Raw genomic sequence first — 24,929 nt, 5'->3', positions numbered from 1 at the left:
CTTTACGTCACTGAGTCCAATGGTATCGACTTGCTCACTGAGCAGACATTTCTCACACCCCACCCTGCCACACTTTCTCCCTGATTCCTTCCCCAGCTACATGTCTGTGGGCTTATTCTTATCTTTGCTACTGGTGTTGGTACTGTCAGGCGTACCGACATGGAGTGAACTGCTTGGTTTTGCCTGCTGTCCAGGCATGAGTATAATCAAACTGTACACAAGTGTAGCAGGAAGTGTTAAGAGCGGCCACGATGGCGCAGCGGTAAAGTTGCTGCCTTACAGCGCTGGAGACTCGGGTCGATGCTGACCACGGGTGCTGTCTGTACGGAGTTTGCACGTTCTCCCCGTGACCTGCGTGGGTTTTCTCCGTGATCTTCGATTTCCTCCCACACTCCAAAGGCGTGCAGGTGTGTAGGTTCATTGGCTTGGTGTATGTGTAAAATTGTCCCTATGTGTGTAGGATAGTGTTAATGTGCGGAGATCGCTGGTCGGCGTGGACTCGGCGGGCCGAAGGGCCTGTTTCCCCACTGTATCTCTAAACTAAAACTAAAGGGGAAAAAATAACCAGGGTACAAAATATCATGTTCCGCCACAAAGTAGCACAGCACCGAAATAGGTCCTTCAGCCCAACTGTGCTGGATTGATGGAAATGGTCTGTGAACTTGCATAGAGCCATAGAGTCCCAACAGCACAGGAACAGGCCATTCGGCCCACCCCATCCATGTCAACCTGCCAGACCAGGTTGGTCTCATAGAGTCATAGAGTATACAGTGTGGAAACAAGCCCTTCGACCCAACTTGCCCACACCGGCCAACATGTCCCAGCTACACTAGTCCCACCTGCCCGCGTTTGGTCCATATCCCTCCAAACCTATCCTATCCATGTACCTGTCTAGCTGTTTCTTAAATGTTGGTATAGGCCCAGCCTCAACTACCTCCTCTGGCAGCTTGTTCCATACACCCACCACTCTTTGTGTGAAAACGTCACCCCTCAAATTCCTATTCAATCTTTTTCCCTTCACCATAAACCTCGATTCACCCACTCTGGGCAAGAGACTTTTGTGCATCGACCTGATTTATATCTCTCATGATCTTATACAAATCTATAAGATCACCCCTCATCCTCCTGCGCTCCAAGGAATGGAGTCCCAGCCTACTCAACCTCTCCCTATAGCTCACACCCTCTAGCCCTGGCAACATCCTTATAAATCGTCTCTGAACCCTTTCTAGCTTGACAAGATCTTTCCTATAATATGGTGCCCAGAACTGAACACAATACTCTAAATGCAGCCTCATTGTCGTCTTATACAACTGCAACATGACCTCCCAACTTTTATACTCTATACTTTGACTGATGAAGGCCAATGTGCCAAATGCATTTTTGACCACCCTATCAACTTGTCACTCCACCTTCAAGGAACCATGCACCTGTACTCCTAGATCCCTGCTCTACAACACACCCCACATGCCTACTGGTCCTGACCTTGTTAGATGCCTTAAAATGCAGCACTTCACATTTCTGTGTAGATGTATCTCATTTGTCCACGCTTGGTCCATATCCCTCTAAACCTTTCCTGTAATTGTCCAAATATACTTCAAATACTGTTATTGCACGTGCCTCAAACATTTCCCATGGCAATTCCTTCCATATACCCTATGTGTGAAAAAGTTGCTCTGCACGTTCCTATTAATTCTTTCTCCTCTCTTAAACCTATGCCCTCTCTTTCATGATCCCCCAACCCTGGGCTCTGTCCCTATCTACAAGCCTCATGATTTTATACACCTCTATATGATCACTCTGCGCTCCAAGGAATAAAGTCCTAGCCTGCCCAACCTCTCCCTCTCACCCAGTGGGCATAATAATCTCCTGTGTTAGAAGAAAGTTAGTGAATTCCAGTCGAGACAGTGGTGATGAACAGATGACCCTGATGTCTGTGTTGAATGGAGTTGAGGGGGCTTGAACAAAGTCACCATGTGATGACACTCAGGCTTAAACCAGTCCGTTTTTCAGCAGGCCCATGGGATGGGTTGTATGGGTCACAGTGAGTAAGCCTGAGGCAGAGACTATGAACGATCTCCTCTGGTTTCCCCGCAGACTCCAAAGACTTACAGGTTTGTAGGTGAATTGGCTTTGCTTAAAGATTGTAATTTGTCCCTAGTGCGAAGGATGGTGCTAGTGTACGAGATCGCTGGTCAGCGCAGAATCGGTGGGCCGAAGGGTCTGTTTCCACGCTGTATCTCTAGACTAAACTAAACTAAACTTCCATACAATAAGAAAAGAACAATGAGGGGAAATATGGACACATATTTGTAGGTTAATTGGTCTCCAGAAAATTGCCCCTAATGTGTAGGGAATGGAAGCGAAAGTGGGATAACATAAACAGGCCCTTCGGCCCACTGAGTCCATGCTAACCATCGAGTGTGAACAGGTGATCAATGGTCAGCATACTCAGGGGGCCAAATGGCCTGCTTCCATGCTGTATCTCTGAACTCTAAATTGGAGTGCCAGCAATCTGAAGTTGGAAAGACAAAAAGGAAAAACAGGGAGATTACGCAGTTCTAGAGAATGTAATCAGAGACCTCTCTCCCTGCCAATAATAATTTACGATAATGTTTGGGCTTAACATGAGTTGAGTGTTTGATGCAGCTCTTGATGGTCTGTTTCAACTCCTAATGGCTCTGTGTGTGTGGTTGGTTTGAATTGATGAGTGTGGCTTCACCCTCCTTCGAGAACGTAATGGGATCTCATGTGGATCTGATCTGGCTCTTGGCCTCTCATTGGGAACCTTGTGCTTGAGATGCGTGCCAAGAACACGTTGTGCTGCTCGTTATGGCATAGTTGCGTCTTGGAGACTCTTACTGCGTCCCAGGTTCAGCACCATCTTCTGGGAGAAGGTATAGAGGCGGCACGGTGGTAGAGTTGCTGGCTCACAGCGCCAGAGATCCGGGTTCCATACAGTCGATGGGTGCTGTCTGTATAGATTTGGCACATTCTCCCTGTGGCCGCATGGGGCTTCTTCAGGTGCTCCAGTTTCCTCCCACATCCCAAAGACATGAGAGTTAGTCGGTTATTTGGCTTCTGTAAATTGTTCTGCGCATGTAGGATAGAACTAGTGTATGAGTGATCGCTGATCGGCGCGGACCTGGTGGGACAAGGGGCCTGTCTCCACGCTGTATCTCTAAACTAAACTATATCCAGATGGACTGAGGCCAAGATATAACGATGTTACTAAAACAATGGCCCAGCTCTCTCACGACGCCAGAGACCCAGATTTGATCCTCACCTCGGGTGCTGTCTGTGCGGAGTTTGCATGATCCCCCTGTGATCCTGTGGCTTCCTCCGGGTGCTCCGGTTTCCTCCCACATCCCAAAGAAAAGTCGATGAACTTCGAGCCTTTATCGGTGGTTGGGACAATGATGCTGTGGCAGGGATTGTAAATGAATTGGGTGAGCAAGTGAGAACTAGTGTGAATGGGTGATCAATGGTCTGCGCGCTCGGTGGGCTGAAGGGTCTGTTTTCATGCTGTATTTCTCAACCAACGTAAACTAAACCGAGAAAGCTCAGCCGCACCATCTGTGGCTACGTCCAACCCAACTCAAGGTGAACATTGACTCTTCAGGGAAGCAAATGGAGGAACTGATGAGAAAGAAGCTAGAGGTTTGGACCAGTAAGTCTCAATGGAATGACAGGCAAGGAGAGGTGAGGAAATACAGTGACACTGAAAGGTTGAAGTATATTTATTTCAAAAGAGGTGAAGGAGTTTAGTTTAGTTTAGTTTAGTTTAGAGATACAGCGAGGAAGTAGGCACTTTGGCCCACCGAGTCCGCACCGCCCAGCGATCCCCGCACACTTACACTATCCTACACGCACTGCGGACAATTTACATTTATACCAAGCCAATTAACCTGCAAACCTGTACGTCTTTGGAGCGTGGGAGGAAACCGAAGATCTCTGAGAAAACCGAGCAGGTCACGGGGAGAACGTGCAAACTCCATACAGACAGCACCCGCAGGCAGTTCCATGACGCTGTAAAGCAGCAACTCTACTGCTGCCCCACCGTGCCGCCCTATGAGTTGCGCTGCTAATCACGGGGACCGTCGCGATGGCACTCAGAGAGAACGTACTGGAGGGTTCGTCCGCTGAGGCGAGACGGGTAGAGATCAGAAGTCAGAAAGGTGCAAGCACTGCAGTGTGGTTGTGGGAAAAGTCGATGAACTTCGAGCCTTCATCGGTGGTTGGGACGATAATGCTGTGGCAGGGATGATGTGACAGGGACGCATCAGGCAGCTCAACCTGTCAATGTTTCACACCTGATAGAGAGTGGACGCAAAAGAGGTGGAGGAGTTGTGTTGCTAACCATGGAGTGTATCACGGTGTAGACAATAGACACCAGGTGCAGGAGAATAAAAATGTATTAAAAAAGAAAAAAATTCTCTTCCACCGTAACACCAGCCAAGCTCATTTCCCAACACATGGTGTTCCCTTGTCAGATTGGACTATCCATATGTTGTTTCAGGAAACCTTCTTGGATACGCCCCACAAATGTTGCCCCATCTATTGCCTTTGACATTGAGCGAGATCCAGTCAATACTGGGGGAAGTTGGAGTCACCCACAAAGACACCCCTATTGCTCAGGCAACTTTTGCTAATCCCTCTACAGATTTGTTCCTCTATCTGCCGCTGGCTAGTGGGGGACCTGCAGTTCAATCCCATTGGAATGCTTGCACCTTTTAAGAATAAGGGGTAAGCCATTTAGAACGGAGATGAGGAAAAACTTTTTCACATAGAGGGTTGTGAATGTGGAATTCTCTGCCTCAGAAGGCAGTGGAGGCCAATTCTCTGTATGCCTTCAAGAGAGTTGGATAGAGCCCTTAAAGATAGCGGAGTCGGGAGATATGGGGAGAAGGCAGGAATGGAGTACAGAGTGTGGATGATCAACCATGATCACAGTGAAAGGTGTGCTGGCTCGAAGGGCCGAATGGCCTACTCCTGCACATGTTGACTATTGTCTTTTTTTAAATATTTTTTTATTAGAGGCATCTGCATATCATAATTCAAACCAGTACAGACTTTGTTTAATGGTTACATATTAAATATCCAGGTTTCCAGGGACCCAGTTACCAAAGTAGCTGGGATCCTCCTTTATGGGTTACATATTAACATTGCCTCTAATTATTTATTTATATTTATAGATAGAAGAAAATAAAGAAAGAAAGAAAGAAATTAGAAAAATAGAATAAACTATCAATAATACAACTTGGGAGATAGGTCCGTAGGTCAGAGATAATAACTATTCATCTAGTCCTAGGTTCAGGCTTCAGTCCGGCCTCCGTGCCGGTCCGATCTACCCCTTCAAGTAATCTATAAATGGAGATCATATTCTAATGAATAATTCTGGTTTGTCAATTAAGACATATCTAATTTTTTCCAAATGTAAGGTCTCTCATTTCACACAGAGAGTGGTGAACCTCTGGAATTCTCTGCCGCAGAGGGTAGTCGAGGCCAGTTCATTGGCTATATTTAAGAGGGAATTAGATGCGGCCCTTGTGGCTAAGGGGATCAGAGGATATGGAGAGAAGGCAGGTACAGGATACTGAGTTGGATGATCAGCCATGATCATATTGAATGGCGGTGCAGGCTCGAAGGGCCGAAGGGCCTACTCCTGCACCTAATTTCTATGTTTCTATGTTTCTATGTCTCCGACACCTCCATAATCCACATCTTGATTGTGGGGGTTGTTGGGTTTTTCCAAAATTTTAATATCAATTTTTTCCCAGTTATTATACTGTAGTCAAGGAAATTTCTTTGGTTTATTGTGAGTTTTAGGTAATGCTCTGATATGGCCAATATTATTAATTTGGGGTTGGGATCAATTTGGATATTAACGACTACAGAGATTATTTAGAAAATCTCCATCCAGTAATTTTTAATTTTAATACAGTTGACAAAAGTATGGGTTAAGTTAGCTATTTGGCATTGACATTTATCACAGATGGAAGAGAATTTTTGGGATAGTGATCAGTTTTAATATTGTTTTGAATAGGGATAGGTTTGGACCTTGGGGGAAAGTAGTAGATTGCAGTGAGATAAATGTCATTAACAGGCAGGAGACATGAATAGTACATTGGGGCCAGTTGTTATTGGGTACGTCCGCATCTGACATGTGGAGTTGTGTAAATACCAGTTGATCAACGTCAGGAATGAGTAGGTTAACCTGTGATGAGCGTTTGTCGGTTCTGGCCTGTACTCGCTGGAGTTTAGAAGAATGAGGGGGGACCTCATTGAAACTTGCAGAATAGTGAAAGGCTCAGTTAAAGTGGATGTGGAGAGGATGTTTCCACTCGTGGGAGAGTCTAGGACTAGAGGTCATCGCCTCAGAATTAAAGGATGTTCTTTTAGGAAGGAGATGAGAAGATATTTCTTTAGTCAGAGGTTGGTGAATCTATGGAATACTCTGCCACAGAATGCTGTGGAGGCCAAGTCAGTGGATATTTTTAAGGCAGAGATGGATATATTCTTGATTAGTATAAGTGTCAGAGGTTATGGGGAGAAGGCAAGAGAATGGGGTTAGATAGGGGAGATAGATCAGCCATGATCGAATGGCGGAGTAGACTTGACGGGCAGAATGGCCTAATTCTACTCCTATGACTTATAACATGACTGGCATGTTTCAGTAAGGAGAAACAATAAGGATGGCAAAGTGTGGGAACCTTGGATGTCCAAAGAGGTGGTAAATTTGATCAAAAAGGAAAAGGAACCAAATGCAAGGTTGAAGAAGCTGAAATCAGACAGGGGCTTTGTTGAATATAAATAATGTAGGAAAGACCTGAAGCGAGTGATTAGAAGGGCCAAATGTGGCGCCAAAATGGCTTTGGTGAGTCAGGTTAAAGAAAATCCCAAGGCTTTTTATACCCACATTAAAAACAAGGGGGTAACCAGGGAGAAGGTAAATCCACTCAGGGCAAAGGAAGATCTTTGTGCTTGGAGTCTGGGATGTTGGTGAGGTACTAAATGAGTACTTTGTATTTGTTTTCACCAAGAAGGACATGGAGATCAGTGTGGAGAATATTAAATGGAGGAGATGTTGGGGTTCTTGAAGAGCAGTAAGGTGGATATATCCCCAGGACCCGATGGGACTTATCCCAAATTATTGAGAGAGGCAAAAGCAAATTATCCAGAACCTTGATGAAGATCTTTGTTTCTTGTTTAACCACAGACCAGGTCCCACAGGACTGGAGAGAAGCTAATATTCTTCTTTTGTTCAAGAAGCAGAGGTGAGAGAATCCAGGGAAACCTAGAAACATAGAAAATAGGTGCATGAGTAGGCCATTCGGCCCTTCGAGCCTGCACCGCCATTCAATATGATCATGGCTGATCATCCAATTCAGTATCCCATACCTGCCTTCTCTCTATACCCCCTGATCCCTTTAGCCACAAGGGCCACATCTAACTCCCTCTTAAATATAGCCAATGAACTGGCCTCAACTACCTTCTGTGGCAGAGGATTCCAGAGATTCACCACTCTCTGTGTGAAAAATGTTTTTCTCATCTCGGTCCTAAAAGATTTCCCCCTTATCCTTAAACTGTGACCCCTTGTTCTGGACTTCCCCAACATCGGGAACAATCTTCCTGCATCTAGCCTGTCCAACACCTTAAGAATTTTGTAAGTTTCTATAAGATCCCCCCTCAATCTTCTAAATTCTAGCGAGTACAAGCCGAGTCTATCCAGTCTTTCTTGATATGAAAGTCCTGACATCCCAGGAATCAGTCTGGTGAACCTTCTCTGTACTCCCTCTATGGCAAGAATATCTTTCCTCAGATTAGGGAATTATAGGCCGGGTTGTATCTCAAGTCTGTGGTGGGGAAGTTAATGGAGAGGACTCTTTGGGATAGCATTTAGTCCCATTTGGTGGAGAATAGATTAGTTAGCGAGAGCCAGCAAAGCCTTGTCGTGTCTTACTAACTTGATCGAGTTTTTTTATGGATGCGACAATGGTGATGGATGGGGTGGGGTGATGGGTGTTGCCTACATCGATTTATGTAAGACATTTAATAAACTCCGCCACGGTAGATGATCCAAAATATTAAGAAGCATTGGATTAACAGTGACTTGATCACATGGATATGGATCATAATGGCTTACTGGTGGGAGGCAGAGCCTTGTGATGGAGGGACAATAGACTGGAGGTCTGTGACCAATGAAGTTCTTCAGGGCTGTTCTGGGAGCTCTGGTGTTTGTGATATATATAAATAACTTGGAGGTAAACATCGTAAGTTTACCATTGACACCAACATTGTTCGGGTCGCAGACTGTGAGGAAGACTGTCAAAGTATACAGCGGGATATAGATTAACTAGAGAAGTGGGTGGGGAAATGGCACAGGGAGGTGAATCCGAGCAGGTGGGAGATGTCGCACTTTGGGAGGTTGAATGCGAGGGGAAAATGTACAATTAATGGCAACACTCGAAACAGCATTGATGGACAGAGGGATCTTGGGGTCCAGGCCACAGCTTCCTGAAAGTGGCAACACAAGTAGATAGACTGGTAAAGAAGCCAAATAGAATGCTTGTTTTCATAGGTCGGGGTATTGAGTATAAGAGGCAAGAAGTCAATAGACAATAGGTGCAGGAGTAGGCCATTCAGCCCTTCGAGCCAGCACTGCCATTCAATGTGATCATGGCTGATCATTTAGTACCCCGTTCCTCAGACTCACCACTCTCTGTGAGAAAAAGTGTTTACTCGTCTCCATTCTAAGTGGCTTACACCTTATTCTCAAATTGTGCCCCCCTGGTTCTGGACTCCCCCAACATCGGGAACATGTTTCCTGCTTCTAGCGTGTCCAAGCCCTTAACAATGTTAAATGTTTGAATGAGATACCCTCTCATCCTTCTAAACTGAAAGGGAAGAAGAGGGAGTGGCCAGGGTAAGACTGGTCCTTGTTTGTGTTGGTGGCCTTGCCGAGGCAGCGTGAAGTGTAGATGGAGACAGTGGATGGGAGGCTGGTTTGTGTGATGAACTGGGCTACATCCACAACACGCTGTCGTGGATGGACTTTTTTATAACCTAATCGTACCAGCATGTATTGTCCAACCTTACATAAATCTGGCATATCCCCAAATGGCTCGGATGGCAAAGCATTAGAGTTGCTGCCTCACAGCGCCAGAGACCCGGGTTCGATCCTGACTGCAGTTGCTGTTTGTACGGAGCTGGGTATGTTTTCCCCATGACCTCGTGGGTTTTCTCCGAAGACGTGCAGGTTTGTAGGTTAATTGACTTCAGTAAAAATAGTGAATGGTCCCTAGTGTGTAGGATAGTGCTAGTGTATGGGGTGATCACTGGCTGGCACGGACTCGGTGGGCCGAAGGGCCTGTTTCCGTGCTGAATCGCTGAAGTCTGAGACTCCGACCAACTGAATCGGGATCATGTTGGACAATATTTGCCAGATTCCAGGAACCACTCCAGGAAACATTCTGTGGATATCGAGTAAACGGGCTGTAATGTGAGAAGGATTGCAAACTATCCAAAATCATAATCAACGAAAATCTGAGCAGTCCTTGTATTGGAGAAAATACTAAAGAAATGCTGCTGCATATTTTGCTTGGCCATGGAATGCCGTTAACAGCACTCACTTATTTGTGTTATTCTAAGTAGCTTTTGAACGACGTGTGTGCTGGACTGTTTAAATCTGAAGTGCATTCACCCGTCAACTCTGTTTAAAACTTGCATTTTTTTAAGATGCAGTTATGATAAGCTGCTATTTCAAAATTAAGTATGAACATTTCACAAGCAGATCAACAAAACCAAATCTGTCTTTGATTGTAGCATGAGCCATTCAGAGACAGCTGTGTTTCGATTGAAAGTGACATCATCCTGACCGCGGGCACTGTCTGTGTGGAGTTTGTTCACGTTCGCCCTGTGACTGCGTGGGTTTCCTCTGGGTGCTCAGGCTTCCCCCCCGTATCCTAAAAGACGTGCGGGTTTGTAGGTCAATCGGCCCTCTGTAAATCGCCCCCCTGGTGTGTAGGAAGTGGATGAGAAAGCGAGATAACTCGGAAGTAGTGTGACCGGATGGTCGCTGGTCGCCGCTGGACCGAAGTTTCCACGCTGTATCTCTACAAAGATGGATGAGAAGTAGCTTAATGTAGGAAGGAACTGCAGGTGCTGGTTTACACTGAAGGAAGACACAAAATGCTGGAATAATTCTCAGGGATAGCAGCATTTCTGGAGAAAAGGAATGGGATGCTTTTTGTGTCCAGCATTTTGTGTTTATCTTCGGTGAGAAATAGTTTAGTTTAGAGATACAGAACGGAAACAAGCCCTTCAGTCCATTGAGTCCATGCTGACCTCCGACCTCCGCTCACACTAGTTCTATGTTTACACACTTTTTGCAATATTCACCAATGTCATTCTATTGGAAGTCTAAAGGGGCTGTCCCACTGTATGAGGTAATTCAAGAGCTCTCCCGAGTAAAAAAAAAAAATCAAACTCATGGTAAGTACGTAGAATGTACGTAGCGGCTACGTCTGAGCCAGGGACATCTCTTAGCGGCTTGTAACGCTAATAGCAGGTACTCGGGAACATGTTGAAAAATGTTCATGAGAGCCCCGAGTACCTATGAGTGGCTAGTACCATAATTCTCCGAGTTCGAATCAGGGGAAACTCGGAAGAACTCTTGAATTAGCTCGTACAGTGGGACAGCCCCTTTACTTATTTCTTTTCTGTTAATATCATTATACTGACAAAGCTAATTGGGTAAACAGTTTTGTGAGGTTTTTCACCGTCAAACAGAACGGCTGACACCTTTGTTCTCCTTCCCACAGTTCAAGTCGTCGCCCAGCAAGAAGGTGTCGGTAGCGGGTTGGATGGTGGTTCTCCCCGATGACCCCGAACACCCAGATATCTTCCAGCTGAGTGACCCGGATAAAGGTGAGCACAAGGTTTCACCGGGACATCCCTCAGGCACCCCGGCACAGTAGGCTGAGCTGGCTTCAATCCTCTCCTCCGTGGCTGACCGCTTGGAGTTTGCAAGTTTTGCTCATGCCCACCGCTGCACCAGTTTCTTCCCACCTCCCAAAGACATACGGGTCACAGGTTAACTGGCCACTGTAAGCGGCCCCCAGGGTACAGGGCAACACTGTGGTGCAGTCGTAGAGTTGTTGTCTTACAGACCCTGGTTCAATCCTGACTACGGGTGCTGTCTGTACGGGGTTTGTACGTTCTCCTTGTGACCGCGTGGGTTTTCTCTGGGTGCTCCAGTTTCCTCCCACACTCCAAAGAAGTACAGGATTGTAGGATAATTGGCTTCGGTAAAATTGTGCATTGGCACTTAATGTGCGGCAGTCGAGTCGCTGGTCGGTGCAGACTCGGTGGGCCGAAGGGCCTGTTTCCACACTGCATCACTAAACTCAACTCAACTAAGGTGAGTAGTGGAATCTGGGAGTTTGAGGGAATGTTGGGAGCATGGTTGTACAAGATGTTGGTGAGGCTGCAGAGTCATAGTCAATGAGTTGTAGAAACAGGCCCTTCGGCCCAACTTGTCCACACCGGCCAACATGTCTCAGTTACATTAGTCCCACCTGCCTGCACTTGGTCCATATCCCTCCAAACTTGTCCTATCCATTTACCTGTCTTAACTGTTTCTTAAACGTTGGGATAGTCCCAGCCTCAACTACCTCCTCTGCAGATCGTTCCACACGCCCACCACCCTTTGTGTGAAAAGGTTATCCCTAAGATTCCCATTAAATCTTTCCCCCTTCACCTTGAACCTATGTCCTCAGGTCCTCCATTCCACTACTCTGGGCAAGAGACTCGATGCATCTACCCGATCTATTCCTCTCATGATTTAATACATCTCATTCTCCTGCGCTCCATGGAATAGACCCAGCCTACTCAACCTCTCCCTATAGCTCACACCCTCTAGTCCTGGCAACATCCTGGTAAATCCTAATTTGGAGTATTTAGTTCAGTGCTCGCCACACTGCAGGAGGAAGGATGTACTCAAGTTGGAAAGAGTGCAGAGAAGATTTCCGAGAATGTTGCAAGGTCAAGGGCCTGAGCTATTGGGAGAGGTCGGTCAGGCTAGGACTCTCTTGAACCACAGGAGGCTGAGGGATGATCTGACAGATGTATAAAATAGGGGAATAGATAGGGTGAGTCTTTTCCCTCGGGTAGGGGAAATCAAAAAACAAATGACATAAGTTTAAGGTGAGTCTGAAGGGTCCCAACACAAAAGGTCACCTCAGTTTAGTTTAGTTTACTGTCACATGTATTGAGGTACAGTGAAAAGCTTTTTGTTGCGTGCTATCCAGTCAGCAGAAATACCGTACATGATTCCAATCGAGACCCCCACAATAAGTAGATACAGGATGATGGGAATAACGTTTAGTGCAAGATAAAGTCAAGTAAACTCTGATTAAACATAGTCCAAGGGTCTCCAATGAGGTAGATAGTAGCCCACGACCACTCTCTAATTGTTGATAGGATGGTTTCAGTTACCTGATGACAGCTGGGAAGAACCTGTCCCTGAATCTGGAGGTGTGTGTTTTCAAACTTCAGTACCTCTTGCCCGATGGGAGAGGGGAGAAGAGGGAGTGACCGGGTTGCGACTGGTCCTTGATTATGTTGGTGGCCTTGCCGATGCTGCGTGCGGTGTAGATGGAATCAATGAAAGAGAGGGTGGTTTGTGTCCGTGTTCTGCAGAGTTGCTGAGTTACTCGAGCATGATGTGTCGTTTTTGGTAAAACAGCACCTGCATTTCCTTCTGTAACCTGTGATTCACTAAATCATACCAAACTGGTGTAAACAGAGTAAAATATTTTAAATAGTGTCTTTTGTTGTCACATCTCTGAAGCTGGTCATGTCACAGCACTTAAGTGATTGGTATAGTTTAGTTTAGAGATACAGCAGAGAAACAAGCCTTTCGGCCCATCAATTCCAATGCCGACCATCGATCACCTGTTAGCATTGTTTCTGTTATCCCACTTTCTCATTCACTCCCTGACAAAGGCCAAATAGCCAACAAACCCGCACATAACCATATAACAATTACAGCACGGAAACAGGCCATCTCGACCCTTCTAGTCCGTGCCGAACACATAATCTCCCCTAGTCCCATATACCTGCGCTCAGACCACAACCCTCCATTCCCTTCCCGTCCATATAACTATCCAATTTATTTTTAAATGATAAAAACGAACCTGCCTCCACCACCTTCACCGGAATCTCATTCCACACAGCTACCACTCTCTGAGTAAAGAAGTTCCCCCTTATGTTACCCCTAAACTTCAGTCCCTTAATTCTCAAGTCATTCCCCTTGTTTGAATCTTCCCTACTCTCAGTGGGAAATTTTCGGTCAACTCTGTCTATCATTGTTTTAAAAAAAACCTCTATCAAGTCCCCCCTTACTTCTGCGCTCCAAAGAATCCCTAACTCAACCTTTCTCTGTAACTTAGTTGCTGAAACCCAGGCAACAAAATCTCCTCTGTACTCTCGCTATTTTGGGGTCTTTGGGATGTGGGAGGAAAGCAGATCACCTGGAGGAAACCAACGCGATCACAGGGAGAAGGTGCAAACTCCACACAAACAGCACACGAGGTCAGGATCGTACCCAGGTTTCTGACGCTGTGGGGCGGCGGCTCTACCAACTGCGCCACCCCTGTAAAAGCAACTGCCGTTGTTCTAATGATGTGTCTGCTTCCATTGACAGGAAATGTTTACAAGTTCCAGACCAGCTCCCGGTTTCATGCTATACTGTGGCACAAGCACTTGGATGATGCTTGCAAGAGCAACAGGCCACTGGTAGGTGGGCAGATGCCTTCACTCTGAAGCATAACACAAGTGCACACTAGGAATTACTTACAGAGAACCAAACAGCCTTTTCAGGCTGCGGAATTAATTTACAAATGGTCATAAGTGATAGGAGCGGAATTAGGCCATTCGGCCCATCAAGTCTACTCTGCCATTCAATCATGGCTGATTTAACTCTCCCTCCTAACCCCATTGTACTGCCTTCTCCCCATAACCCTAACACCCTATGTTGAAATACATGAGACATGATGCAGGATTTTAATACCCATTAGCGATCATGAATTTAATTTTTATTGCATTTGAACGTCTTGCAGATGTGGACTAGATATCTGGAATACAACCATACAGATGTAGATAGCTGGAAATAGCTGTCAGAGGAGATAGTCAAGGCATATGACACTTGGACGGGTACATGGTTATGAAAGATTTAGAGAGATATGGGTCAAATGCAGGCAAATGAGACTAGTTTAGATGGGGCTGAAGTCTGAAGAAGGGTCTCGACCCGAAACATCGCCCATTCCTTCTCTCCATGGATGCTGCCCGTCCTGCTGAGTTACTCCGCCATTTTGTGTCTACCTTTAGATGGGGCTTCTTGCTTCGCATGGATGAGTTGGGCCGAATGGCATTTTTTCTGTCCTGTATGTCTCCAAAATGAAGGGGTTAGGAGAAGCAACAGCAAAGATTAACCGCTTCCCTCCCATCTGCTTGCAGTTACCCACCAACCTTATGTCGTTTGAGTGAACATTTGGAGCCCGCACACAAGACGCGATCAAAGTGCCAACCCAAGCAATGGGAAACCAAACTATTAAGTGGATTAAAAACGAGGGAAAGTGAAGAAACAAAAAAAAACTTACAAGGAATAATTTGTCCGACTGCCAGCGTTGAAAACAGAAGCACTTTTTTTTTTGACACTCTTACTACCTGACCCCCCAGAATGATTTTGGTAGGTTTTGAAAAAAAGGATGTGATCGACTGCTCCCGATTACTAGTGTTGGCCGTGGAGGTTGGGCAGAGCTTTGTGAAGAGGACAGTGTGACCAAGGAACTGTGTGCGTGCGTGTGTGTGTAATGACTGCTGCCGAAAACATTTTTTTTTTAAATGTTTGTTTTTTATTCTTAAGCTGCTTTATCGTGAACAATTTTTTAGCCCATGTTGGGTATTAACTTTCTTATGCACAAATCAAGATACTACTGACAGTATTAACAGGCTGCGCTGAGTGGTGTTTAAGAGGAGAAAAGAAAAGTCAGTGAACGAGTGTTTTTAACAAAAAAAAAAGAAATGCATTGAAGGGGTTAGGCGCACTGTCTGCCTCTGCATCGGTGACCAGTACACGAGTTGTTCCAGCATTTCTTGCATGGTGTACTCATAGTGACTTTTGAGCAAACCCAACAGATATAGGCCCCCACTGCATCCCAGCCCACAATGTTGCTATCAAAGGTAACCTGACCTTGCCTGCCAGTATTCCAAAGAGGTTGGGTTGGTCCAGCTTATTTTTTTCCCAGCAACACGTTGCAACTCAAATCATTCTCTCCGCTGGCGTAGACAACATCCGCCATTCTGCCTAAATGCCAATATTTTCTGTTTTGTTCCAGATTTCCATGATTGGAGACTCCTGTATCCTTGTCTTCTGCCATTCTACTGGCTTCCAGCACATCTAATAGTATTTTCAATTCCCCCAGTATCCATTTTGTGGAACCAGTTTGAATGATTTCCACATAACGTGAACAGTGTAATCGAGGATATACTTCATTTGTTATGTATTATTTAAAGACTGTAGAAAATAGACAAGGATACAATTCATAAATTGAGTTCACAATCCATGCAAATGAAACTTGAATGGATTTTCATTATTATTTGAGAAGTATTACAACTTGACCATTGTTCCGTGCCCATTGTGTTTAACTGCATGTCATCGTTTCCACTTAAAATATTCTATTTATGAATTTTTTTTTTTTTCCTTCAAATAGTATGTCTGTAACAATTTGGGCACGCCCCAAGGTGATTTCATCCATTCACACTGAATCTCTGGTCCTTCAGTAAACAGGTCAGGTTCCCTACGATGACAAGATGTGGGTGGTTTGCGGGCGTTCTGATGGAGGTCAAAAGCAACTGCTCACGTTTTCCGCGCCAGAATCACAAGCCTTCCCCACAGCCCTCCGCAAGCATTGTAAAGTAACTTAGAATTAATTCGCGCGTATAACTTAAAGCACCTGCCTACAGATGAAGCTCTGCAAAGAATGATTTCTCGTGTCCCTTCCCCCTCCCCCCCCCCCAACTCTTCAACGGGGACTAGACCGAGAATGACGATAAGCAAGTGATTTTGCAGCTGGATCGAGAGGAAGATCTTTAAGCTGTTCGTCTATTCCTCCCTTTGTTTCAAAAGGTACCTGCAGCAGGCTGATGTAGATTTGAAAGGCCTTTTAGTTTGCTTGGCGTTATTGTGAGTTGTGGGTGTAAAAAATATTATTGGCCGTGTACCTCTGCACTAGTGTTCTCAGTTTTAGACTATGTGCCAAGCCCTGGGTTCTATGTAACCTGCCCCTGCAGAAAATAAAAATGTTTCCATCTGCTCAGAAGTTCTAGGAGCAGATGGTGGCTGATCTATCTTTCCCTCTCAACCCCATTCTCCTGTCTTCGCTCCATAACCCCTGACACCCTGTCACAATGTACAGGGCTGAATTCCTACAAACAAATGAATGGAAACACGTTAAAACCACTTTAATGGCAATGAAGCATATTACATAGGAAGAATAATGGAGGAACAGGCCATTTGTCCCAACCAAACCATGCTGGTGTGTACACTGTGCTGCCTTCTGTCTGTTTATCTAAATCTATCGGCATAACTCTTTATTCCTTCCTCGCTTGTGTTTGTCCAGCTTCTCCCTGAATGCATCAGTGCTGTTTGCTTCAATGACTCCCTGTGGAAGCAGACCCCACTGTTGTTTGGGTGAAGGAGGCTCTTCTGATTTTCACGTGGTGTAACGTTTCTTGGTGTTACGTCTTACACGAACATCCTCTAGCTGTGGTCTTTCACTCAAGTGCAGATCCCGATCCAAACCTTGTTTTATGTTGAACACATCAGTTGGATTACCCCTCAGCTTCCTTCATTTCCACCCTGAGATAGGTGAAAGAAAATTCTTACAGGATTATGCTACAGCAATCCGACAGTCAATTCCAACAAGACACATGCCATGCACATTTCCCTTGCATGCGATGTACTGCAATAGAACCTGTTAAACTGCAACATGTTAAATTGGTTTTCAAGTGCAGGTTTGCTCTATAACCAGATATGCTACATCTTCCTTTGTGGGCAATGATGGGCTGACTGCAGAAGATGTTTTGTCAGTCTGTGACGCTGTCAGCCACACATTTTAAGAGGCATGTTGATGCTTGAAGGCTGTTCCAGGAAGCTAGCCCCATGTCCCCACGGTGCCATTCTCAACACGACTGCTTCAACCAAGATTTCATTGCTTCCCTTCCATTTATTCTGTGCGATTCAATGACCAACCCACGTGTAACTTTCTTTATCCTCAAGGATCATCTGATATTTTAATTCAAGAGTTTATCCAACTTTCATTCACTAAACGTCAGTGTATGCCTCCGTTGCAAGTAAGGATTCACTTGGCATTCAGGCTTATCAAGGACATCGAGGTACAAATGTGAAGTCTAATTCCTAAAATCTGGTGTGAATCATATTTATTTTAATTAGTTGTTTCCCTATACAGCTGACGTTTGACCCAAACCCGGTTCTGCCTTTGCCCTTGAGTCCATACCTATCTTGGTTTGTCCGTCACTATCAATTGAGATGACTGTTTGGTTTGCTTGGGCAGTGTGGCCACCAACCGCCAATGCTAAATTAGAGCACATTTGTTTGGCTAAGACTAATGCAGAGTCGATTGATGTTGCCACTGTAAAGTGACCTGTACATTTTCATACAATTCCAAGGGAAAAATGTTGACTAAGGTCATTCGCATGCCGTCTGTGTTGATGTGGGGTTTTTTTTAAAAATAACTGCTCATTTCTGTTCTAACCACTGAACTAGACTGCTCCATGGATGTTCTTCGCTAAATTATGTTACCTCAGGCTTGTATCAAGTTGCTTTTATGTCAGCTTGTTACATTGATGGCGCAGTCTCATTCACTCAGTAAATAAATTGCTGTTAGAAACGTTTTCCCGTCCTTGCAATGATCTGAATATGTTCTTGGGATCTACACGTGCATCACATTTTTGTGGATTTGTGACATAGATGTTTTGTTGGAGGAGACTCATTTCAGTCTCAGCTGGGGTGGGAAGCCCCGGAGGTTTCTCTTGTCAGCCCTACACCACTCCACACAAAGGTGGAAAGGATCGCGACAGGTTCAACTCCGGGCCTGGGAGTACCGAGCTCTTGAGGATACAGCTGGAGCCTTGGTCTCCATCTTGGCTGTTTGTGCAAACACCCACAGGAGCAGGGGAGTACCTAAGAGCCAAGGACAATACTAAAGTGGATCGGGCTTTGCAAAATGATAGGGAATTAAGGACGTAAATAATCATTTCAGAGGTCTGAAAGCATAGATCCCAGTGAGTAAGCAATGTGGGTTCATGAAAAGACTAAACTTGTTCTCCCTCAACGTTGTTCCACTTGAATCCAGCGACATTTCCATCAACCGTGGTGCTTTACACAAACCAATTAACCTATAGACCCACATGGCTTTGGGATATGGGACGAAACCAGAGCACCCAGAGGAAACCCACGTGGTCACAGAGAAGAACATGCAAACTCCACACACAATGATCAATTCAGTTTGCTCGAAATCCAGTGCCAGAGACCCAGGTTCTAACTGGGCCTCGAGTGTGGAGTTTGCATGTTCTCCCTTCCTACATGAATCTATTTCTCATCCTTTTTTGTAGAAACAGCAGGGAATCTGGCCCTACGGCCCACTGAGTCCAACGCTGAACATCGATCACCCATTCACACTAGTTCTATGTTATCTCTCTTTCTCGTCCACTCCCTACACACTAGGTAGAATGTTACAAAATTTTGAGATTTTAAAAATCAAGTTTGTAATTTATCCCATCAGATAAAGGATAAAAAGAAGTTTAATTTGACACCTAATTCACTTTCATATCTTCAGTATTAAAAATGTTATGGCCATTTTCATACTCGGAAATTAGCGTCTTGTTCCCTATTGCTTTTCCATTGACAACACAACAACTGTGATCGAGAACAGTCAAAAGCCCATAACTTTCTTAAAAATTAAGAGAACTGAAAGAAATTTTCAGTTATTATAGATTGAAGCATTCTGAAACAAATATGAAACAATCTTACTTAGATTACTTGAAATTAAAGCATATAATTAGTTAGTTACCTAATTGTAGCTAATTACAAAATTCAATTACTAGATCTAAACATCTATCAATTTCTTAAGAATAGATTAACATTTTTAAATAGCCTAAGTGTCCAAATAACATTCACACAAGAATTCACAATATAACATAATTTTTAAATCTCATTGTCATGGATTTATAGGCCAAATGGAAGGAAATTAATGTTTAATACCTGTAAATTAATGGCCATTTATATAATCTTGCGAGTGGGTTTTTCTGGAACGCGATCATTTGGAACGTTGCGGTTGCAGTGAATTTAGACCCCATATCGGCAGGAAAAATACTGCCGGTTCGTATGGTGAAAAAAATCACCGTTTCGCAACTTAAAATGTGAATTAAAGGCATCTTAAGGAGCGCTTTTATACATAAAATAAACGGCTTTCTTTTACCTGTCCCGTACCTGAAATCCGTCCCCGTTGTCGGCATTGACAGCTGTAGAAGCTGATTTTAAAATTACTCCAGCGCTGAACTAGTCGGGCGATTAAAAAAAAATACACAGAATGCCCGTCGGAACGATTCTTCAGCAAAAACTTGCACTCCAACCAAATATATTCCAGGACAAGGTAGGGAAAAAACGCGTTTTTACCCCCCCCCCCTCAAAGGCGCCAAATTCGCGCACACGGCCAGTGGCAGAATTGCAGCGCCGCTGAAGGTAAGTATTGTAACATACCTACACGAGGCCATTTACAGAGGGCCTATAAGCCTGCACATCTATTAGGATATGGGAGGAAACCGGAGCACCTTGAGGAAACCCACGCAGTCACAGGGAGAACGCGAACAAACTCCACACAGACAGCAATCTGGCTCCTGTACTGGCTCACGAGTTTCGGCAAAGTTTGGCTATTGGGCCGTGGCCACTTGTTGCCATCCACTGAGTGGCTGCAATGTGTTTCCAGCCTTCTCTCTTCACCCTCCTTCCACATCTATTAACTACAGCACAATCTCCATGACATTTGATCTTGATTTTCCTTCATGTCACTGTGCCATTACACCCTTCAGTGAAGTCAGCTTTCCCTTTCAAAAAGGCACATATCTGCACAACAAATGCATAGATCATCATCTTTACAATGGACGTTCAGTCACTCTACACCTCCATCCCCCACCAGGAAGGCCTTAAAGCCCTCCGTTTCTTCCTCGACTGTAGAACCATCCAATTTCCCTCTGCTAACACTCTACTCCACCTAGCAGAGCTGGTCCTCACCCTCAACAACTTTTCCTTTGACTCCTACCACTTCCTCCATCCAAATGTAGCAATGGGCACCCGCATGGGCCCCAACTATGCCTGCCTCTTTGTAGGGTACATTGAACAATCCTTGCTCCAGGCGCACACTGCCCTATCCCCAAACTCTATCTCCGTTACATTGATAACTGCATCGTTGCTACCTCCTGCACCCATGCAGAACTCATGGACTTCACCACCAATTTTCATCCTGCACTCAAATTTACTTGGACCATCTCCGACACCTCCCTCCCCTATTGTGATGGACTCCATCACAGGAAATAGACTACTCACTAACGTCTATTACAAATCCACTGACTCCCACAACTATACTTCGCCCCACCCTGCTTCCTGCAAAGACTCTATCCCCTACTCCCAATTCCTCCATCTACACCGCATCTACACCCAAGATGAGGTGTTCCATACCAGGACATCCGAGATGTCCTCATTCTTTAGAGAACGGGGGTTCCCCTCTCCCATCACAGGTGAGGCCCTCACTTGTGTCTCCTCGGTACCCTGCAGCTCCACCCTTGCTCCCCCTCCCCCTAGTCGCAACAGAGACAGAGTCCCTCTAGTCCTTACCTTCCACCCCATCAGCCGTGGCTTACAACACATAATCCTCCAAAATTTCCACCAACCAGCAAGATCCCACCGCGTCACATTTTCCCATCTCCACCCCTTTCCGCCTTCCGCAAAGACCGTTCCCTCCGCAACTCCCTGGTAAACTCATCCCTTCCCACCCAAACCACCCCTCCCCTGGCACCTTTCCCTGCAGCCTGTCGCTATACGTCCTCCCTCAACTCTGTCCAGGGACCCTGAGTCCTTTCAGGTTTGGCAGAGTTTCACTTGCACCTCCTCCAAACTCATCTACTGTATCCGTTGTTCAAGATGAGGACTCTTATACATCGGCGAGACCAAACGCAGACTGGGCAATCGTTTCGCTGAACACCTTCGCACAGCCCGCCTGAACCAACCTGATCTCCCAGTTGCTGGACACTAATTCTCCGTCCCATTCCTCCACAGACCTTTCTGTCCTCGGTCTCCTCCATTGTCAGTGAGGCTAAACGCAAATTGGAGGAACAGCATCTCATATTTTGTTTGGGCAGTGGTATGAATATTGATTTCTCTCACTTCAGGTAACCCCGGCATTCCCTCACTCTCTACCCCTCGCCCACCCAAGTCGCACTAGCTTCTCGTTTTCACCCTACGGTGCCCCTCCATAATGTTTGGGACGGTTTCGGCCCGAAACGTTGCCTATTTCCTTCGCTCCATAGATGCTGCTGCACCCGCTGAGTTTCTCCAGCTTTTTTGTGTACCATCATTTATTTATTTGCCTCTGAACTCCACAATTTGAGATTTGTAATAGAAAAAAAATCACATGTGGTTAAAGTGCACATCGTCAGGTTTTATTAAAGGCCATTTTTATACATTTTGGTTTCACCATGTAGAAATTACAGCTGTGTTTATACATAGTCCCCCCATTTCAGGGCACCATAATGTTTGTGACACATGGCTTCACAAGTGTTTGTAATTGCTCAGGTGTGTTTAATTGCCTCCTGAATTCAGGTATAAGAGAGCTCTCAGCATCTAGTCTTTCCGTCACCTTTGGAAACTTTTATTGCTGTTTATCAACATGAGGACCAAAGTTGTGCCAAAGAAAATTAAATAAATTAAAAAATAATAATTATGAGACTAGACACAAGAATAACACTGTTCGAGACATCAGCCAAACCTTAGGCTTACCAAAATCAACGGTAGGAACATCATTAAGAAGAAAGAGAGCACTGGTGAGCTTACTAATCGCAAAGGGACTGGCAGGCCAAGGAAGACCTCAACAGCTGATGATAGAAGAATTCTCTCTCTAATAAAGAAAAATCCCCAAACATCTGTCCGACAGGTCAGAAACACTCTTCAGGAGTTAGGTGTGGATTTGCAATGACCACTGCACGCAGAAGACTTCATGAACAGAAATACAGAGGCTACACTGCAATATGCAAACCACTGGTTAGCTGCAAAAATAGGATGGCCAGGTTACAGTTTGCTAAGAAGTACTTAAAAGAGCAACCATAGTTCTTGAAAAAGGATGAGACGAAGATTAACTTATACCAGTGATGGCAAGAGCAAAGTATGGAGGAGAGAAGGAACTGCCCAAGATCCAAAGCATACCACCTCCTCTGTGAAACACGGTGGTGGGGGTGTTATGGCCTGGGCATGTGTGGCTGCTGAAGGTACTGGCTCACTTATCTTTATTGATGATACAGCTGCTGATGGTAGTAGCATAATGAATATGAAGTGTATAGACACATCCTATCTGCTCAAGTTCAAACAAATGCCTCAAAACTCATTGGCCGGCGGTGCATTCTACAGCAAGACAATGATCCCAAACATATTGCTAAAGCAACAAAGGAGATTTTCAAAGCTAAAAAATGGTCAATTCTTGAGTGGCCAAGTCAATCACCCGATCTGAACCCAATTGAGCATGCCTTTTATATGCTGAAGAGAAATCTGAATGGGGACTAGCCCCCAAAACAAGCATAAGCTAAAGATGGCTGCAATACAGGCCTGGCAGAACATCACCAGAGAAGACACCCAGCAACTGGTGCAGTGACTTCATGCAGTCATTACATGCAAAGGATATGCAACAAAATACTAAGCATGACTAGTTTAATTTACATTACATTGCTGTGTCCCAAACATTATGCTCTGAAATGGGGGGGGACTATGTATAAGCACTGCTGTAATTTGTACATGATGAATCCAAAATGTGTAAAAATGGCCTTTATTAAAATCTGACAATGTGCACTTTAACCACATGTGATTTCTTTCTATTACAAATCTCAAATTGCGGAGTACAGAGGCAAATAAATAAATGATGGGTCTTTGTCCCAAACATTATAGAGGGCTCTGCACAAACAGCTAACAATGGCCTGTTTCCTTTATCATCGTTACTTTTTTGCATATCTTTCATTCATTGTTCTTTATCTCTCCACATCACCGTCTGTATCTCTCGTTTCCCTTATCCCTGACCAGTCTGAAGGGTCTCGACCCAAAACGTCCCCCATTCCTTATATCCAGAGATGCTGCCTGTCCCGCTGAGTTACTCAAGCTTTTTGTGTCTATATTCAGTTTAAACCAGCATCTGCAGTTCCTTCTTACACATCATAGATCATGGGAGATGTGTTGGTACTTTGAAGCCTGCATGTTTACACATTATTTGCATATCAACAAAAAATGATAGAAAGAGTGCAGAGAAGATTTGGAGGATGTTGCCAGGACTCAGGGGCCTGAGTCATCGGGAAAGGATGGACAGGCTAGGGCTTTATTCTTTTAGACTTTAGAGAGACAACCCGGAAATAGGTCCTTTAGTCCATCGACTCCGTGCTGACCCGCACACTAATACTATCCTACACACTAGGGAAAATTTACAATGTATTACCAAAGCCAATTAACCGACAAACCTGTGCGTCTTTGGAATGTGGGAGCACCCGGAGAAAACCCACACGATCACAGAGAGAACATACAAACTCCATAAAGGCAGCACCCATAGTCAGGATGGAACCAGAGTCCCTGGTGCTGCAAGGCAGCAACTCTACTGCTGTGCCACTGTGGCGTCCCTAAGGAGCGCAGGAGGCTGAGGGGGTGATCTTATAGAGGTGTATAAAACCATGAGGGGAAAGATAGGGTGAAAGCACAGTTGTCCACGAGAGTCCATTAAAATTGCAACATAAGTTGATGGCCATATTGAATGGAGAACATCTGTTGAGAGTTACCACGCCAGCATTACAATATTAATATACAGCACAGCACAGAAACAGACCATTCGGCCTACAATGTCTATACCTAACATGATGCCAAGACCAACTCTTATATGACTGCAGTCATATGAGAAAGGCTTTCCAAGGAAGAAAACAATCAATGGAAAACCCATGTAGAGTCATACAGTACAGAAACAGGCCCTTTGACCCAACTCACCAAGATGCCCCATCTAAGCCAGCCCCATTCGCTCACGTTTGGCCCAAATCCCACTAAACCTTTCCTGGACATGTCCATGTCTTTTAAATGGTGTTTATAGTACCTGCCTTGACCACCTCGTCTGGTAGCTCATCCCAGACACCCACCACCTTCGTAGTGTCAAAAATACCCCCCCCCACCCAGGTTCCTATTAAATCATGTCACACTCACCTTAAACCTATGCCCTTAGGTTCTTGCTTCCCCTATCCTGGGTAAAAGACTGTGCAATTCCCCTCAAGATTTTAGACACCTCTACAAGATTAACCCTCGGTCTCCTGTGCTCCAAGAAATGAAGTCCCAGCCTGCTCAGCTTCTCCCTATAGTTCAGGTCCACGAGTCCTGGCAACATCCTTGAAAATCTTCTCTGCATTTTTTTCTGTTGAATGATATCCTTCCTATAGCAGGGCGACCAAATCTGAAGACAATATCTCCAAATGCAGCCTCACCAAAGTTCAGTCCAACCATAACATAACGTCATAACTTCTATAACTCAATACCCTTGATTGATGAAGTCCAATGTACTAAA

At 45.0% G+C, this 24,929-nt stretch overlaps 1 protein-coding gene across 3 annotated transcripts in view; it reads left to right on the top strand.

Moving 5' to 3' along the window:
• The window catches only part of ralgps1 (Ral GEF with PH domain and SH3 binding motif 1), a 679,800-nt gene extending 661,825 nt beyond the window's left edge, over nt 1-17,975 (top strand). For all 3 annotated transcript variants that reach the window (XM_055659791.1, XM_055659790.1, XM_055659792.1), the window contains 3 exons: nt 10,821-10,926; nt 13,706-13,797; nt 14,518-17,975. In XM_055659791.1, the coding sequence (XP_055515766.1) occupies nt 10,821-10,926; nt 13,706-13,797; nt 14,518-14,547 (228 nt within the window). In that variant the 3' untranslated portion in view covers nt 14,548-17,975. The remainder of the gene's footprint in view (nt 1-10,820; nt 10,927-13,705; nt 13,798-14,517) is intronic.
• The last annotated feature ends 6,954 nt before the right edge of the window (nt 17,976-24,929 follow it).

Source organism: Leucoraja erinacea, chromosome 31 (assembly GCF_028641065.1).
Source record: "Leucoraja erinacea ecotype New England chromosome 31, Leri_hhj_1, whole genome shotgun sequence".
In the NCBI taxonomy this organism is placed as follows: domain Eukaryota; kingdom Metazoa; phylum Chordata; class Chondrichthyes; order Rajiformes; family Rajidae; genus Leucoraja; species Leucoraja erinaceus.
The sequence above is the reverse complement of the archived record's forward strand: the minus strand, read 5'-3'. Positions and strand labels throughout refer to the sequence as shown.